At 70.0% G+C, this 17088-nt stretch overlaps 1 protein-coding gene across 1 annotated transcript; it reads right to left on the bottom strand.

The window, feature by feature from the left end:
* Positions 1 to 3239: 3239 nt before the first annotated feature.
* SEMA4C (semaphorin 4C) lies at positions 3240 to 16548 on the bottom strand. Its single transcript, XM_067540298.1, has 15 exons — positions 16443 to 16548; positions 12718 to 12865; positions 9686 to 9834; positions 9300 to 9362; positions 8939 to 9037; positions 8578 to 8674; positions 8273 to 8389; positions 7679 to 7830; positions 7284 to 7459; positions 6874 to 7018; positions 6314 to 6536; positions 6003 to 6118; positions 5708 to 5865; positions 5396 to 5463; positions 3240 to 4947 (listed from the first exon to the last, which is right to left on the bottom strand). Exons 2-15 carry the CDS (start codon positions 12827 to 12829, stop codon positions 4115 to 4117), a joined length of 2508 nt encoding a protein of 835 aa, XP_067396399.1. The 5' UTR covers positions 12830 to 12865; positions 16443 to 16548; the 3' UTR covers positions 3240 to 4114.
* Between the last annotated feature and the right edge of the window lie 540 nt (positions 16549 to 17088).

Consider the following 17088-nt stretch of genomic DNA (forward strand, 5'->3'; position numbering starts at 1 on the left):
GTCCGCGGGTTACAGGCACCGGCTTATCCCCCCTGCTGGGGCCTGCCAGGCCCATCCCACTGCGCCCGGTGCCAGGGAGGAGCGGGAACAGCACCCCCCAGATGCTGCGTGCCGTTGCCAGCTGCTCCACATGGCACAGGGCCAGCTCAGTTAGCTGACTGGAGCGAAGTCCCACAGGGGCCAGGAACGGGCCAGCTCCCCCAGCTGGGCCTGGCTGGCCGAGCGAGGCACTGTGGGTACGCTGCCCGCCGTGCCTACCCAGGGGAGCCGGCCTCTCTCACGCTGAGCAGCTGCTGCCCTTCCCCAATCTGGAGCTGTCCCGGGCAGGTGAGGAGCCGGGGTGTCCCCTCCGATGCTCTAACCATTAGGCACTATTGCCGCTGTATCTTTCCTCCTTATGACGCGTCCTCCTGCACGGGGCGGGCGTGCAGGACCGAGCACCCCCAGACTGCCGCGGGGCCAGGGGCCCTGCCCTGTCAGTGCAGCTGAGGGCCCAGCAACGGGCAGATCTGGCTGGGGCAGCAGGGCTGGGCTGGTCAGAGAAGGCAAAGCGAGAACACCCCCGCACCGGGCGCTTTCCTGGGCAGACCAGGGGGGGGGGGGGGGCTCTGCAGCCCCGTTTCCAATACTCAAGCAGCCCATGGCTCCATCTGGGACTAGCCCATCTCCCCCGAGCCAGGCAACAATGCTAGGAAGCCCTGTGACCCTGGCCCCCCCCCGCCCCACATGGCCCCCCACCCCACCCCACCCCAGCTTCCGCCCCAGCCCCGCCAGCTGGTCAGTGTCCAAGCAATGCTCCAGGGAGGGTCTGGCTGCCAGGATTCCCAGTGCCCCCCGCACCGAGGGGCCGGGCAGTCCCAGCCCGCTGCTGTGGGAAAGGCCAGGAACACGGCCCGCTCTGTTTATGGGCCAGGCATTTTCCCAGCCCTGCTCGTGGTTGTTTTCCTTAGGGGCCGGCTCCAGGCTGGTTGTGACGCACGCTGGGGGGGCAGCTCTGCACTAGCGCTCTGGGCGAGGGGGTCTGCCACAGCCCCTCCCCTCCCCCCCACTGCACGGCTCTGGGGTCACGCCGGCAGCTGGTCCCAGGGCACAGAGGAGGGGCAGGCTGGAATTTCCCCTTCGCCTGCGTGAGAAGACCCAGCTGTGGCCTCCTGCTGCCCTAGCAAAGGGTGCTGCAGACCCTGGGACAGAACCCACGTCGTGCCCGGGGGGGGGCTGAATGGGGGGGCTGCCAGGAAAGCCCCCCCCAGATGGGGACAGTGACCCTGCCCTTCTCCAGCACCCGTGAGCAGCTGCTGAAACCTACGGGCCGCCCGGTGCTGGGGCCGTCCTAGGCACACGGAGCATGCCAGGCTGCAGCAGAGCCGAGCCCCAGCACCCAGCAGCCCCCAGCAGGCAGAAGGACGCCTCCCCGGCGCACAGGCCAGAAAATAAAGGGCCGGAGAAGACGTGCCAAGGCACCCCCCCCCCCCACAAGAGGCAGCACCAAGCCCCTCTCAGCTCTGGGGAGCGGACTGGTGGAGCCTGCCCCAGGCGCCCCCAAACGGCAGGCAGCACCCCCCCCCTCACAACTCAGGGGCCCCCCCCCAAGGTAGCTGGTCACTGGGAGGATGGGGCCCCAGGGCCCAGCCCCCCACAGCCCAGAGGGGAAGGGTGTCCCCCTGGCTGCTTGCCCCCCCCCCCACCCCAGCTCTGTTTCTCCTAGCTGTTTGGCATTAATTAGCAAAGCCAGCTCCCCCCCTGGACCAGGTCCGAGGAACTGCCCAGCCAGAGGGGAAGGGTGCCCCCACCACAGAAACAGCTCCCCTGGACCAGCCCCCCCCACCAGAGATTCAGGGGGAGACCAGCCCCCCAGCAACAGGGGGCTGGGAACTGCACTGCAGGGGGCAAGGCCAGCTGTGTTCAGCCCCAAGGGCCTGCAGGGCTATGTGAGGACACTGCACAGCTTGGAGCAGGGGGAGACTTTAACCTGGTGTGAACGGGTCCCTGGCTGTGCATCTGGATGAGAACCAGATTGACTAGGACTCAGCCCCTCGAGAGCTGCCAACTTCTGAGGCACCAAACCACGGCCGCGGGGCTGATCGGAGAAGAGTGGCCACGTGGCAGTGGGGCCCGAGCAGCCGGCCAGATTCCTGGCAGACACCCAAGGGCCACTCCTGAGACAAGCCAGCCAGGGAGCAAACCTCTGGCAGCCCCTTTAACAGCCCCGCTCCAGCAAGAGCTGGGCACCTGGCCCTGCACAGAAAGTCTCAGCTAGCCAACTGTAACTCTGCCTCCCAGGGTTAAGCAGCTCAGGCAACGCAGCCACATCACATGCTCTGGCTTCCAGGGAGTGGCACTGTTGCAACTAATGTTCTAACCTGCACCTGTTTTCATTCCAGTTTGAAGCAGAGCGAGGGAGGAGGGGAGACTGGGGGGGAATCACTCAGTCCTTGGAACCCTCTGGCGTTGGGTACCCAAATTATAACCTTGGGAAAAAGAGAATAACTATGGTTTCAAGGCAGAGCTTTTACATGCTTGGGGGGGCGGGGAGGTGCCTGCAGGGTGGGAGGCTGGGACTCAGCTGCAGGCAAGATACAAAGCGGGGGGGTGGGGGGGTTCAAATGCCAGCCGGCCAGAACACTAGGGTGCCCTGAAAAGCTTAGCTCAGGGGCAGTGCCAGCGCAGCGAAGGGAACCCAGGGGTCCTGGCTTGTGTTTGGGGGGGGACACCCCAACCAGCCCCTGTGCTGACCCCAAGGGGGGGAGCAGAGGACTGGGGAGGGGAGGGGCAAGAGGCTCTCCCCACTGCCGGGAAACCGCCCACCCCGCCAAGGCCAAGACCCTGCTGCGGCTGCTTTAAGAGCCATCGGGCCCAAGCGGGGCGGGGGCCCAGCCCTCCCCCTTGGCAGGGAGACCGAGCACCCGGGCCAGAGCTGGCTTTTTCCACTGCGGGAAGGCTGAACGCCCTTTTATAGCCAGCCGGCTCCTTTTTCCATGAGCTCACAGGCCGGGGAACGCCCCCCAGCTCCGGCCCTTTGGCACGGGACGGGGTGCAGGGCCCAGGAGGCCGGGCATCAACACCACGCCAAGCTGGCGGCCCCAGCTCAGTGTGGGCCGGGGGGGCAGCGCTACTACAGAACCCACAGTGCTACCCCTCCAGCCTCTCAAACCCTGCCCCAGGCCTGCGGGGAGCAGACCCCCTGTGCCCACGGCCACTCAATGCCAGCCCCCCACTCCGCACACACAAGGCGCCAGGCGCCAGGCAGAATTTCTCTCCTTTTTATTATCAATATAAAAAATACTCAGATATTTACAGCAAATAAATATATTTCAGTAACAAATAAATTACACGGGGAGGGGGGGCCAGGCCAGGCCTGCCCTGTTTATTTACACCGACGTGCGGGGCCGGGGCAGGACACGGGTGGGGAGGGGGGTATTTACACTGGCATCCCGCCGCCCCACATCCTCTGCCCCGAGGACAGGGGGGCTCAGCCAAGTCACCACGTCCATCGCTGCAGCTGGCGTGGGGGCTGAGCCCCCCTTTCCGGCAGCCCCGCCCCCACCGGGGCAACAAGGGGGCAACTGGCCCACTGCCAGCGTATGGGCCACCACCGTCCCCATAACAGGACCCTTCATCAGGGAGAGGACACAGGCCAGACGACCCCCCCACCCAGTACTCCCAGCATGCAATGCAGTCCCACCCCCTGCCAGCTCTGGCTCTGCCCCCCCCCTCGCTGCCCCCCCCCAGCAGCAGGCGAAGGGAGGGGCTGGAGTCACCCCGCTGCAGAGACGTGCCCCCACCGGCCGGCGCTGGGCCAGCCAGGCACAAGCAGCCAACAGCCCCGGGGCTGCGGAAACCTGGCCCCGTGAGAGCCTCTGGGGTGAGCCCCGCGTCCTAAGCAGGCTGTCCGTCTATCCGTCTGTCCGTCCCAGCCACGGAGGCCAACCCGCAGCTCCCAGACTCCGACGCTGGGGCCATCGGGCGCCATCCCCAAAATACTGACAGTGGCCGCGGATGGGGGTGGCTAAATCCACAAGGGGGGTTGGAAAAAGGTTCCCCCCCTGCCGTGACCTGCAATAAACGACCCCCCCGGCCGGCTCTGAGGTAGCTGTGGCGGCGCGCAAGGCCCGGCTCACACCGAAGACTCCTCGGGGTTGGAGTCGGGCAGCGCCTGGCGCTGCTGCAGTTTCCGGCGCAGCTCCTCGGCCAGGTCCCCGTAGCCGGGCCGCTCGTCCGCCCCCAGCTGCAGGCGGATGTAGCCGTTGGAGGAGGAGCCGCGGACCCCGGCCAGGTGCAGGCGGCCGGGCGAGGGCGGGGACTGCAGGGGCTGGCCCGGGATGCCGTTGGCGGGGGGCGAGGGGGCGGGCGGCCCCGGCTGGCAGGCGGCGTGGCCCGGCACGATCTTGAGCGAGCCGTCCGAGTAGTAATAGCTGGCCGGGTCCCAGAGCTTCTCGTCCGAGTCCGAGGCGGCGCTGGGCACGAAGGCGGGGCTGGGGGGCTCCTTGGGCAGCTCGATGGGGTACACCAGGGTGCTCTCCACCGCCGGGGAGCCCTTCTCCAACTCCTCCCGCAGCCGGCGCCGCAGGGACAGCACCACCAGGAGCAACGCCAGGCACCCGGCGCCCAGGGCCACCACCACCATCCACACCAGGCCCAGGTTGTCCAGCGGGGCCCGGACCTCCAGCGGGCCGGCCGCGCCGGCCACCACCGCCACCGAGTAGCCCTCGGCCGCCAGCCGGGCGCCCTGCTCCTCCGCGAAGCACCGGTAGGCGCCGTCGTGCTGCGGCCCCGCGCCCAGGATGACCAGGGCCTGCAGGCGGGCGTCGTACAGCACCGAGGCCTGCTCCAAGGCCAGGTCCCGCCCGTTGAAGGTCCAGCGGGCCCGGGCCAGGTTGGAGGTCAGACGGCAGGGCAGGACCAGGTCGGTGCCGGCCGCCACCGTGATGTTCTTGGGGGTGATTTTCACTGCAGGACAGAGGGGAGAAAGGAGCTGGCTGAGGTGGGGGCTGGAGCCTCCCCCCGCCAGGCCGCTGCCCTCCCCACAGCCCTACCCCGGAGGGATGCCCCCGCGGGCCATGCCAACCCCGGTCACGCTGCTGATAATAACATGGAGATGGTACGTGGCAGGGTCCAAGTGCTCTGGATCCAGTTCCGGGGATGACCCAGGAGACAGGCCCTGGGCCAGGAGAACACAAACTCTGCGGCACGGGGGCAGCTTGGGCCAGGAACCCCCACGGGGAGGTCAGAACCCATTAGCCTCGCTGTACAACTGGGGAAACTGAGGCACAGAGAGGCACAGCAAATCAGCAGAGTGCCAGCGCCATCCTGGCTCCCACGCCCATGCTGAGATCCCTCCTCTCCCCCCAATCAGCTAACAGAGTGCATGCCCACCCCAGCCCCCTGGGCCCCATACCTGGCATGGCTGGTTGGAGGTTGCAGAGCGCCGTGTCGGCGTTCACCACATCCTGCAATAACAGGGACCTGAGAGAGAGAGACATGGGGTCAGCAGGGCCATGGTGGGGCCCCGGGGGCCCTCGAGGTCACTGCCCGGGGGGACGTGCTCTGGACTGGAGGTCGGGGGGAAGGAGGGGAGGACTGTCCAGCGGGGCCAGGGCCCAGAGCACAGCCCCACCCCACCTATGAGTGGTGCCCCTTCCCCCGCAGCCAGTTCCCTCTCCCCCCCCCCCCCACAGCCAGTCCCCCCCAGCCCATGCTGGGCGCTCACCCGTCAGGGCCGTCGGCCCGGAGGCAGCGGCTGGCGTTGCGGCTCCAGGCGCAGTAGGGGTCCCTGGCCAGGACACAGTCGGCACAGGAGCGGTATTTGGCGCAGTCAGCCAGAGGCAGCCGGGCTACCTGGGAGCGCGAGCCAGCAAAGAGCAGCTTCTGGGGGGGGGGGGGGCGAGACGGGGGGCGACATCAGTGCTGGGGGGCTAGAGATACCACCGCCCCGCCCCCCAAGGGCTGCCGCCCCCCCCAGTGCCCACCGCCCCGCCCCCCAAGGGCCCCCCGACTTCCCCTACCTTCTGGCGGGCCAGCACCAGGCTCTCGATGGGCTGCGGCGGCTCGAAGACCTGCAGTTCCTCCACCAGGTGCACGCGGGAGGGCAGGATCAGGGCCTTGTGGAGCCAGCCGTCCCCTGGGAAAGCGGCAGGGCAGGCTTACAAGGGAACCGTGGGGGGGAGTTCCGCCCACTCCCCCCCCCCCCCCCGGCGCCCCCATTAAACCTCAGGCTGCCCCTTGCTGGGAGATCCAGCTCCCCCCCTCCCCCCGCACACGCTCAGCAGCTCCAGAGCGCCCCGCCCTCCCCATGGTGCCCCCCCCGGCCGGGTACCTGTGCCGATGAAGAGCACGTCATAGGCGACCCCGTCCAGCGCCCGCACCCGGTCCACCACCAGCCGGGTGAAGTTGGCGTCCTTCTTGAGCAGCAGGGGCCGGGCGCGCTGGGGCAGCACCGGCTCGTCCATCAGCGGGTGCGTCTTGGCGAAGTTGAGCGTGTTGTCGGGCAGCTCCAGCGAGCTGGCCATGCCGCGGTGCCGGTGCCAGTCTGTGATGCACTGCAGGGCATGGGGGGGGGGTCACTGAGGGGACCCCAGATGGGGCGGGGCGGTGCCTGGCTGGGGCGGGGCCCGGCCACCAGCCCAGAGGGGCCTGGGCATCTCTCAGCCGGCAGCGCTGGGGCAGGGACCCTGCGGGGGCATTCCCAGGCAGCAGAGGGGAAGGACTTCAGGTCCCCCCCCCTCGTTAGCCTCGGGGTGGGAGTGGGGATGAGTGAGGCACCGAGGGGGCAGCGCTGAGCGTTCGGGGAGGGGGGCGTCCTGCCCCGCAGCCCCTGGCGGAGAGAAGCAGCTGGTGCCCCCGCTGGGAAACCCCCCCCGGGCCCACGGCACTTACCGCCCCAGGCCGGGGGCTGGGCACCGGGTCCGTGTACCTGCCCCACTTCTGGGCCTCCTCCCGGTACTCCTTGTAGGGCCCCTCGAACACCTTCCGCACGTCCTCAACCTGGTACTGGCAGACGGCAGAGACGCACACGTCCCCCCTGCGGCGAGGGAGAAGGGTGAGACCCCGCGCGGGGCTGGGGGTGCTGGCAGGGATGGCTGGGGGGCGTGGGGATGGAAACCAAGGGGGTAGATTTCAATGCTGCTGCCTGGGCAGCAGGGCAAGGGGCTGGTACGACCACCCCATGCGTGTGTTGGGGGGCAGCCCAGAGGGCTGGAGACAGAAGAAGCGTGCGGGGGCCAAGGCCCGTGGGGCCACCGAGGGGCCCGCCCCCCCCACCCCCCAGCCAGCTCGCCCGCGCTCACCAGCGAGCCTGGAAGAGGCCGAAGAAGGCGGTGTCACGCCAGCCGGCCCCGGCCAGCGTGTAGACGGCCTGCAGCTGGTTGAAGTAGAGCTGTTGCTCCGGCAGGAAGCACGCCAGCCGGGCCTTGAGAAACGTGGTCCACTTCTTCTGCAGGGTCCGGGCGCCGCCCACGTCCCCCTGGGCAGAGGGAGGCACCGCGTCAGGGGGCGCACAGGGCCCGCCCGCCCCTCGAGGTGGGGAGAGCTGGGTCCCGGGAGGTCTCCCCTCCTACACCGGCCATCCCCGGGGTCCCCTCCCTCCCCGCCCGGCGCCAGGCCAGGAAGCGGCTTCTCTGGGCGCCCCGAGCCCCCGCGCTTGGCGGTGCCCCTCCCGCAGCCGGTGCCCGAGGGGCCGCACCTTGCAGACGCGGGCCACGCGGGCCACCACCTGCTCGGCGTAGCAGTCGTACTCCACGGCCCGCTCGCTGAAGAAGAAATAGACCTTGTCGTCGTCCCCGTCGCCGCTGCCCACGCTCTCCTGCACGTACGCCGAGCCCACGAAGTGGGGCTCTGCAACGGGGGGAGAGGGCGTGAGATTGGGGGGGGCCCCCCGCGGGACCCGCCAGCCCACAGCCCACACGCTGCGCGGCCCCCGGAGCCCCCCCCCCCTCCCGACCGCCTCGCCAGCCCCTTCGCTCCGTGCCAGGCCGGCCCCAGCCCTGGGCCGCTTGCAGGAGACTCCCTGGGCCGGGCACTCGCCCGCACCAGACCCACAGCTGGGACGGGCCGTTACTGGGGGGGGCTCCTCTCAGAGACCCCCCCCGATTGAGAGTCTCCTCCCCCCACAGAGAGGGGGCTGCACGAGATACTGTGAGAGCCATGCCCTCCCCGGACCCCTGCACCAGACAGGGACACCCCGCCAGGGACCATGCCCCCCCCATGACCTTACCCCCTTCACCATTCAGCCAGGAGGCCAGGTAGCCCCCCCCCCCAGTGCCCGTCTCCCCCTCACCATTCAGCCAGGAGGCCAGGTACTCTGTCTTCATGGAGTAGTGGGGGCCCAGGTTGCGCAGGATCACGGGCTCCGTGCCCAGGAAGTTGTTGAGCGTCGCGGAGTACAGCTCGCCATCTGCGCGGCACGGCCGGGAAGGGGTTAACCGGGTGCCCGGGGGGGCAGAAAGACCCTCCAGCCTCCCCCTCCCCGAACCCAGGGAGCCCCACGCCCGGCAGCCTCCGCCAGCCGCTCCCCACCCCAGCCGGTGAGACCCCCCCCCCCCCGGGGCAGCGAGGGGCAACTTCCCCCGGGGCGCCACTTACCCACGATGAGGCCCGTGTGCCCCTTGGCCGGGTCGTAGGGGCATTTCCCCTTCCCGTCTTCGAAAGCCAGCCTGCTGAGGGAGAAACTGGACAGCTCCTGAAAGAGACGCCCCAGGCGCGGGGTCAGCGGGAAGCCGCCTGCAAAGACGGGGCCCCGAGGACGCCCCACAGGTCGGCAAATGCCCACCCCCGGCAGTCACCCAGCGGGCAGCGCCCGCCGGCCGCCCCCTGCCCTTCCTTCGCCACCCGGGGCCCGCAGCAGAAGGGGGCGACCCCCGGCTACGCTAGCCCCGGCCTGCCCCAGGAGGGGGCGCTGTGGGGGCGGGGCAGGAGCTGGCTGGGGGGGCCCCGCCGTACTCACGATGTAGGCACACTTGGGCTGGAAGGCGAAGGTGCCGCACGCGTACAGGTGGGAGCTGTTGTAGGTCTGCAGGAAACGGACGTAGTTGAAGCAGTCGGTCTGGGGGGGGCGATGGAGAGGCTGGTTAGCAGAGCGCTATGGGGGACCCCCCCCCCTCCCCAAAACGCTTGGCAGCCTGACAACGGAGCCAAGCACCCGCCTCCCCCCGGCCCCCTGACCAAGACACGGTCCATGCCAGCGCTGTGCCGCACGGGGGCACCCACGCCGGCCCCCCTGGCCCGGCCCCCCGGCATCCCAGGCCCCCCCACGGGCTCAGGGCCCCCCCGCGGGCTCAGGGCCCCCCCGCGCCCGGCTGGCGTACCTGGTTATTCTTGCCCTTCTGCACACATTCCACCTTCTTCTCCGGCGGAGCCTCCCAGGAGATCTGCCAAGGCCAGAGGGAAGCGGGGTCGGGGTGAGCCATGAATACTCCCCCCAAACACCCCTCAAATCTCCCCCCCCCCCCCACCATCTCCTGCAGCCAGACAGGACTCAGCCCCTCACCAACGCCTGGGCTGCCGGGGGAACCCGGGCTGGGGCTGGGCACAGGGGGTCCCTAGCCAGGACACGGCCCCCTGCCCACAGGTCAGCACCCCCCAGGCCAGACAGACCCCCCCCCCCCAATAGCTCCAACCCCCCTCCCAGCACCTGCCGGAGCCAGCTAGGCCAGGCTGTCTGGTGGACCGGCCCCACGCGCTGCCCTCTTACCGCCGCCTTCAGCTCCATGGTGCCAGTGGCCAGGGCGAAGACGGCCTCGCGGGCACCCACGTACAGCACCCGCTCGGCCTCGCCCAGCGTCAGCGTCAGGTAGTGGGAGACGCCCGCCTTGGAGAACCGCTTGGCCACGTCCTTCAGCTCTGCGGGGAGGGGACAGGAGGGCATCAGGGGGGGGCACGGGGACTCCTGGGCACTTTGGAATCCGGGGGCTGCCCGAGTTCGCTCACTGATCCCTCAGCACAGGTGGGGGCACAGCCAGCAGCCCCCCAGCAAGGACCCCTACCCCCCCCCCATGAGAGAGACAGCCACTCCGCCCCGCTTACAGCTGGGGGACGCGGGTCAGCTCTCAGGCTGCCCAGCGAGCGTCCTGCCAGGTCCGGACCCCCGGGCTCTGTTCCCAGCTCTGCTCCCGGCTGAGCCGGGGCAAGTCACGTGCCCTCTTCATGCCTCAGTTTCCCCCTCCACCCACACCTTCCATCTGCCCTGCTCAGACAGGGAGCTCGCTGGGGCCGGAGGGGGCTCTGCCCAGCGCCCGGCACGACAACGCAGGGCCGTCTGGTCTGCCAGAGGCGCCAGCACAAGGCTGGGCCATGGCACACTGCAGCCGGCCCTGCCTTGGACGTCAGCCTCTTGCCGGAAGCCCCCCCAGCTCCTCTCCCCGGCCGGACAAGGCAGCTTTTGTCGGGGAGGCGCCGGGCGGAACCGGAAAGCCCAGCCTGGCACCCTGGCAAAGGGGCGGCCCCGCCCGGCCCCTGCTTTGATCAGAGAAGGGACACATTGATGGGGGGTCCCAGAGCAAACGGAGCTAACTCCAGTCGCTCTGTGCTGGGGGGAGGGAGACCTGCCAGGCACGGCTGGGGTGGGGGGGGGGGCAGCTGTCACCCCTCAGCCCCCCCCATTCAGTCCAGGACCGGATGCAATGCACAGAGCCCCGAGCGCCCCTCTAGCCAGCACGGGGCAGGGGGGCTACAAGCCGCAAGCTCCCCCGGGCAGCCACAGGGCCCGAAGGGGGAGTCGGGAACAGCAGCTCCGGCCCCGTAAGCGGAGCCGGGCCAAGCTGACGGCAGGAAACCCAGCACCAGGCGCGTCAGCCCGGTCACGTTACCGGCCGACACGCACCCCCAGCCCGCACCTGTCCCGCTCGGGGCCCCCCGCTGGCGCGGACGACTCAGCAGTGGACACAGATTGCGTCAGGCTGGCCCAGAGCCTTGCAGGAAACTGGGGACCCCCCCCCCCGACTTCCAGGAAGCCTCCTTACCCCCAACCCCCACCCCTGAGCACATCCCACAGGGCAGGGTCTGTGAGCCAGGTCTGCAGAGCAGCCCGGGGCGGGTACAATAGATACCCTCCGCGAAGAGCACCAGCCGCTCTCTGTGGGGGGGCCTCAGCCAGACCAGCCCGGCCCCACTCAGCTTGCCGGCACTGGGCCCCCTGGATCAGAGCCGGTGCCCCCCCCATCCCACCCTGGGCTCACAGCCCCATTCCCACCCCACGGTCAAGCAGGTGCCTGGGAAACTGACCGGATGGGCGGCAGCCCCCTGCACCCCCCGCCAAGGCAGCCAGGGCGCCCCATGGAGAGGGGGAGGGGACCCTGCCCCAGGCACGGGGTGGGGGGGTCACGGGCCAGGGGCCAACCTGAGCTGGGTGCTGAGGGGCTGTGGGTCAGGAGTGAGCAGCACAGCCCTACGTCCCCCCTCCCTGCCCCCAAAATCCCGGGAGGGCAGGAACGAAGCCAGCTCCGAGCCAGCGGGACTCCCGGGGGGGGGCAGAAGGGGAGGCGTGGGGGCTGATCTCGGTGCCCAGGGCACAAGGGAGGGAGGCGGCAGCTGGCCACGGCCCAGGGCCCCGGGGCCGGGGGAAGCGGCAGGGCGTGGGGGAGGGGAAGGGGCCCCCGGGGAGGGCAGCCGGCAGCAAACAGGATGAGATCATTGCCCGAGGCTGGCACAAACACCTGAGGTCACCTCCGGAGAGGCAGCCCCCCCCCCCCGCTCCTTCCCCGAGCCAGCCCCCGGGGCGGAGCCCCCACTAGCCAGCGTGCGGCAGAGAGGGGTGCTTTGCCAGTGGGAGGGGCCGCTGGGGACCCCAGGGCAGGGACCACGGGGCCAATGGGCGAGCAGCGGGCCCAGGCCATGGCCCCGTGGCCCGGGGGGGAAGAGGGGGTCAGCGGGTTTGGCCCGTCAGCCACGGCCAGGCCGGGGCCGGATGCCCACACCCCAGCACACAGGGCATCCGGCCTGGCCAGCACTAACTCCCACAGGTGCCAGGCCCGGCGCGTCACAGCTGGGACCTCCCAGCCGGGATGTGGGGCGGGACAGCGCCTGCTGTGGGGGGGCCGGGGCGAAGATTGGGGCTCCCTGGGCCACCCTTCCGCTGCTGGGTGCTGGTGCACTTTGGACTGGGAGCACCCCCCACCCCCGAAGGCAGGGATTCAGCTCTCCCCCAGTACAGGGAGCCCACCAGCCCCTCACCTTCCCGCCGCAGGAAAGGCTTCACACCATGAGTGTGGGACAGGCCCGGACCCAGGGACCGCGGAGCAGCCTCCCAGGGGGAGGAAATTTCCTTCCGAGAAAGCCGGGAGAGTTGGCAGCTCATTCAACCAGGCTCATGGCGTTTGGAGAGTCCCTTAAAGCCCCAGCTCCCGGAGCCCTGGGATCCGGTGAGAGTCTCCATTTGCATTTAGACGGCGAGAGGAAGCGTCGAACCCTGGCGGCTGGGAGGGGAGCTGGGAAACGCCAGCCCGGCAGAGACGCACGGAGCCACTATCCAGCCCCCCCCACGCGCTATGCCCCCCTCTCCCCATTCCCTAGCAGCCAGCTTCAGTAACACCCCCCCACTCCCATTAAAAGTCAAAACCAGCTGGGTGCCGGGCGGTTCTGTGTTTACAGCCCAGGCCGACCCGCCCAGCCCAGCCTCGCCACGGCTGCGCTCCCACCAACGGCCTGCACAGTTATTTTCCCCACACACACCCCTCCCGAAGCCAGGCTCCCTCGCCCCCAGCCGCAGGGGCAGAGCCGGGCACTCACCATTGTAGGGGATGGTTTTCCTGGGCACCAGATTCGCCCAGGCAGCGTCGGCGGCGCCCAGGCTCAGGAAGACGCTGGCGAGCAGGGCAAAGCCCGAGAGGCTGGCGTCCATGCTGCCCCGCACGTCGCCCTCGCTGCTCCAGGCGGCCTGGCGGCGAGAAGGGGGGGGGGAGACGGGCAGGGTTACGGGGGCGCCAAGAACTCAGGAGCCGTGTCACGCGGGGAGGCAGGAAGCGGGGACAAGGGAGCCATTGAGATGCTTCTGCTCCAGGCGCTCGGCCGTGGGTGCGGGGCAGAGGCAGAGAGGGACACCCCCACCGTCCTTCAAGGCGGCTCTGATCCCAGCCACCCTCCCTTTGGCTCCCTGCCAAGCCGCGCAGCCCCTCCCCGCCCCCAAACAGGACCGGATGAGGCCCCCCAAGCCTCTCCCTGCCCCACTGGGGTCCACACACAGGAACACGTGGCCCCTGCTCCCCGCCGCATTGCTGACCGCTATCGACCAGCCAGCGACACCCCCCCTTCCTAACCGAGTGCCCCCCACGGGGATCGGGGCCCTGCCCTGGCAGCCAAGGGGTGTCTCCAGCTGGATCCTGGGGTGCAGTTGGGGGGCAGCAGTGTGGATCAGCGCCTCCTGCTGGGACCCCCCCCCCGCACACTGCCCAAGCAGAACCAGAGCCGCCCCGTCACGGATTCCCCTTCTTGTGGCCGCCGTGTTTGTAACCACTTCCTGCCATCAATGGGGCTGGCACTGAGTCAGCGCTGCGAGGGGGGGCACGCGGGGGGGAGCTGCCCGCAAAGCTGCTCCCTCCTCTTCCCAGCTGACTGGTCACAGCTGCTTCCCCCCGACCCCCCACTGCCCTGGGATGATTCCTCCGTGCAGCCAGGCACAGGCGGGGCAGGTGAGGGGGTTTCTCCAGTCAGGCACGGGGAGCCCCAAAGGGGCCACTTGACCCCGCTTTAGCCCCCCAGCCAATCCCCATAGGGCAGGTCCCCACAAGTCCCCGTCCCTCACAGGCCTTCATTCAGCTACTGGGACACAAGGCTCCCTCGCTGACCTCGAGCGAGTCCTGGTCTCTTTGTGCCTCAGTTTCCCCCTCTAACACGGGGAGAATGACACCAACCCAAGTGGCGGCTGGGGAGTGACCTCGGTGCCAGTGAGGGGCTGTGGGATCCTCGGCCAGGAAGGACAAGGCAGGGGCAATTGCCAGGGCATTATCTGCAGCCAGTGGGGGGTCAGCCCCCCCGAGACCGTCTGCCATTGGGACGTTGGCAGACAGATCAGTCCAGCAACCAGGGCTGGCGTTTCTAGCCGCCTGGGCTCACCCCTGCACGAGCACTGGGCCATTGCCACCCCATGCACCGCTAAGGTAACGCCAGGCTTCCTGCTACCAGCCTACCAGAGCTGGTACAAGCCCCCCGTACAGCCCAACATGCCTCCCCAGCACATCCTGGGGAGGGACCGACTGGGACCATCCGTGGGAACACGCGTGACCGTGGCATCCGGCCGGGCAGGAGGCCAGAGCGGGAGGGGGGTGTGTGACGGGGCGGGGGGGGGGGGGTCTGAAGGATGTGGGAATAGCTTGCAGGATGGTGGGGGGCGGGAGCCTTAATTGTTTTCCATTAAGGGAAGCAGGAAGCTGCCTCCGTCCCGCCCAGCTCCCAGAGGGGCGAGATTTCCGGAGGGGAAGCCAGGGGCAGAAGGCTGCGGGAAGCCGGCCACGCCAAGGGCAGATCCGGCCAGGGCTGGGCCCCTGACCCCGCCAGCCCCCTCCACAGCTCGCCACCCCCACCGGGTCACCCCGTGGAGCAAAGGGAGAGCGCCGGGGTCATCCCGAACCGCTCCGGCCCAGCCCAGCCCTGCAGGGTCCGGATGCTGCCTGCAGGCCCCTGCGGGGAAGGGATTCAGTGGGTCTCAGACCCACGTCACACGAGCCGCCCGCCCCGGAGGCTGACACGCCATGGGGCTGGAGGGAACAGGACCCGGGGCTGCCCACGGGCACCTCTCGCCAGTTCTCAGATCAGCGGGAGGGGGGGGGAACCCAAGCGGGGGGCCTTGTCCGTTCCCACGCCATGTCCGAGAAGAGGGTGCCAATGCTGTCCTCTGCGCCAAGCACGGCGCCCCCAGCTCGCCTGGCACCCGCCCTTCGGCCGCTCGTCTCATCATCACCCCCACCTTCCGGGGGGCGGCAGGGCCGGGGGAGGGGGTTCCTCCCGTGCTTGCCCCCACCCCCTTCCTCCAGGGCTTTGCTGCCCAGACAGCCGCACGGAGCTCCTGCCAGCACAGCGGGCAACTTGTGGCGCTCAGGGCCAGGCGATGCCCCGGGCAGGGGTCCGGGGGGGGGGGGGGACAGGAAGCCCCCAGTGGCTGGGAACCCAGAGCCACAGGTGGGGGGGGGGCGATGGGCCCTACGTGGGGGGATCCCCAGCAGCGCGGCATCGCCCCAGGACCCTCCACGCTATGCACCAGGCTCAGCTCCTCCAGCAGCTTCGCACGGGGGGGCATCTCCGCTCCCTCTCACCAAGGGACCCGCAGGGCTCACGGGGCAGAGGAGACGGGCCCCCCCAGGGCCCACGGTGAAGCCAGGGGCCCAAGATCCCGGGGGGCTGTTCTGATGCCTCCTGCCCAAGCGGCAGCTCACAGCCAGGCCAGCTGGGCAGCTGCAGACCCGGGGCCAAGCCCAGCCTAGCCCCCAGCTGCTGTGGGCGGTGGGGGGATGGCGGGGGGGGGGGGGGCAAGACAGGCCCGGCCCGGCCCGGCCCAGCCACCCATGGCCAGGAGGGGCTCGGGGCTGCACAGTCAGGGAGGGAGCCGCTCCCTGCCGGCCCCATGCCAGTCCGGGGGGCGGTGCAATGGGGGTGCAAGGGGGGGGGCGTTCCGGGGTCTCTGCCTGCAGGGGGCCGACCCTCCCCCCCCCCAAACAAAGCCCCGAGCACAGCAGCGGCCAAGCCAGGCCCCAGCCCCGCGGAGATCGGGGACAGGAAGGAGCCCGAAGCTGGGGGGGCAAGACCCGAGCCCCCGCGCAGCGCTTCGCCTCTCAGCGTCTGCGGGGGGACAGGCGCAGATGGCGCTGCGCGCTCCCTGCGCCTGCTCCCCGCCCACACGAGGGGCGGCGGGCCGGGCCCGGGGGGGGGGTTGTTTTTCCCAGCGGAGCAGGGCTGCAGGCGGGGGGGGGGGGGTTTTCAAGCTCAGCGATCCCGGCGCGGGGACTCGGCTTTGCTGACACCAGATGGAAACGCAGCGCCTGGGTCTAGCCCGGAGCGGCGCCGGGCCGGGGGGGGCCGCCCCCACTCGGGTCCTGCGAGCCGTGACCCCCCCCCTCCCCGGAGCGCCCGGCCTGAAACTTTCCAGCGCGGCTGGAGCCCGCCGGCGAGCTGGGGGGGCTGGAAGGGGGCGGGGGGGGGCGGGGGCAGCTTAGCGATCCGAATTCGCACCCATCCACACGGGCACCCGGGGCTCCGGAGTGGCTGCGCCGGGCTCGGGCAGCAATAGGCACAGGAGCGCGCAAAGTACCCCCCCCCCCCCGCGCCTGGCCCCCCCCGGACCCGGCTCCAAGGCTCCTTTGCACAAGGATCGTGGGTCAGTGCGGGGGGGGGGGGCGCCCCCCGCCACACGCCGCCGCCCCCGCGCCCTGCAGGGAAACACCGGAGAGGAACAAAAGCCGCGTCTCCCTCCGCCCCCGCCAGCTGCAGCCCGGCCCGGCGGGGGGCCGGACCCCCCCACTCACCTTCGGGCCCCGCAGCGCGAGATCCGGGCGGCTGCCGGCGGCTGGACTCTGCGGGGCGCTCCGGGTCCGGACCGGTCCCAGCACGGGCGGCCCCTTTCTTCCTTCGTTTTGCTTCGCTTCGGCCCGCCCCCACCCAGCCCTGCCTCGATTCCCCTCCTCCGGCGTGACGTCACCGCGGGAGGCGGGGCCGCCTCGCCAGATGAATGGGTCGGGTCCGGGGTTCGGCTGCAAAGCGCTGCGGGCCGGGGTCCGCCGCCCGCGGGGACACGCCACGGGAAGCCCTGGGGTCTGCCCAGCCCGGGGGTGGGGGGGTGTGTGTGGATGGTGTGTGGGGGGTTGTGTGTGTGGATGGTGTGTGGGGGGTTGTGTGTGGGGCGTGTGTGTGTGTGTGGATGGATGGATGGTGTGTGTGGGGGTGTGTGTGTGTGGATGGATGGTGTGTGGATGGATGGGGTGTGTGGGGGGTGGATGGTGTGTGGAGGGGTGTGTGTGTGGATGGTGTGTGGAGGGGTGTGTATGGATGGTGTGGGGGTGTGTGGATGGTGTGTGTGTGGGGGTGTGTGGATGGTGTGGGGTGTGTGTGTGGATGGTGTGGGGTGTGTGTGGATGGTGTGTGTGTGGGGGGTGTGGATGGATGGTGTGGGGT

This window comes from Emydura macquarii, unplaced genomic scaffold (assembly GCF_026122565.2).
Source record: "Emydura macquarii macquarii isolate MOO-44397 ecotype Brisbane River unplaced genomic scaffold, CSIRO-AGI_Emac_v2 contig_573, whole genome shotgun sequence".
In the NCBI taxonomy this organism is placed as follows: domain Eukaryota; kingdom Metazoa; phylum Chordata; order Testudines; family Chelidae; genus Emydura; species Emydura macquarii.

What these genes read in the sequence shown, in the direction of transcription:
- SEMA4C (XM_067540298.1), bottom strand. Translation starts at nt 12,829, where the DNA reads ATGGACGCCAGCCTCTCGGGCTTTGCCCTGCTCGCCAGCGTCTTCCTG. An exon ending in AGCCCAAGTGTGCCTACATC is followed by an intron (nt 8,675 to 8,938) that starts GTGAGTACGGCG and finishes CGTCTCTTTCAG; the next exon opens with GAGCTGTCCAGTTTCTCCCT. An exon ending in CCTCCAACCAGCCATGCCAG is followed by an intron (nt 4,948 to 5,395) that starts GTATGGGGCCCA and finishes TCTGTCCTGCAG; the next exon opens with TGAAAATCACCCCCAAGAAC.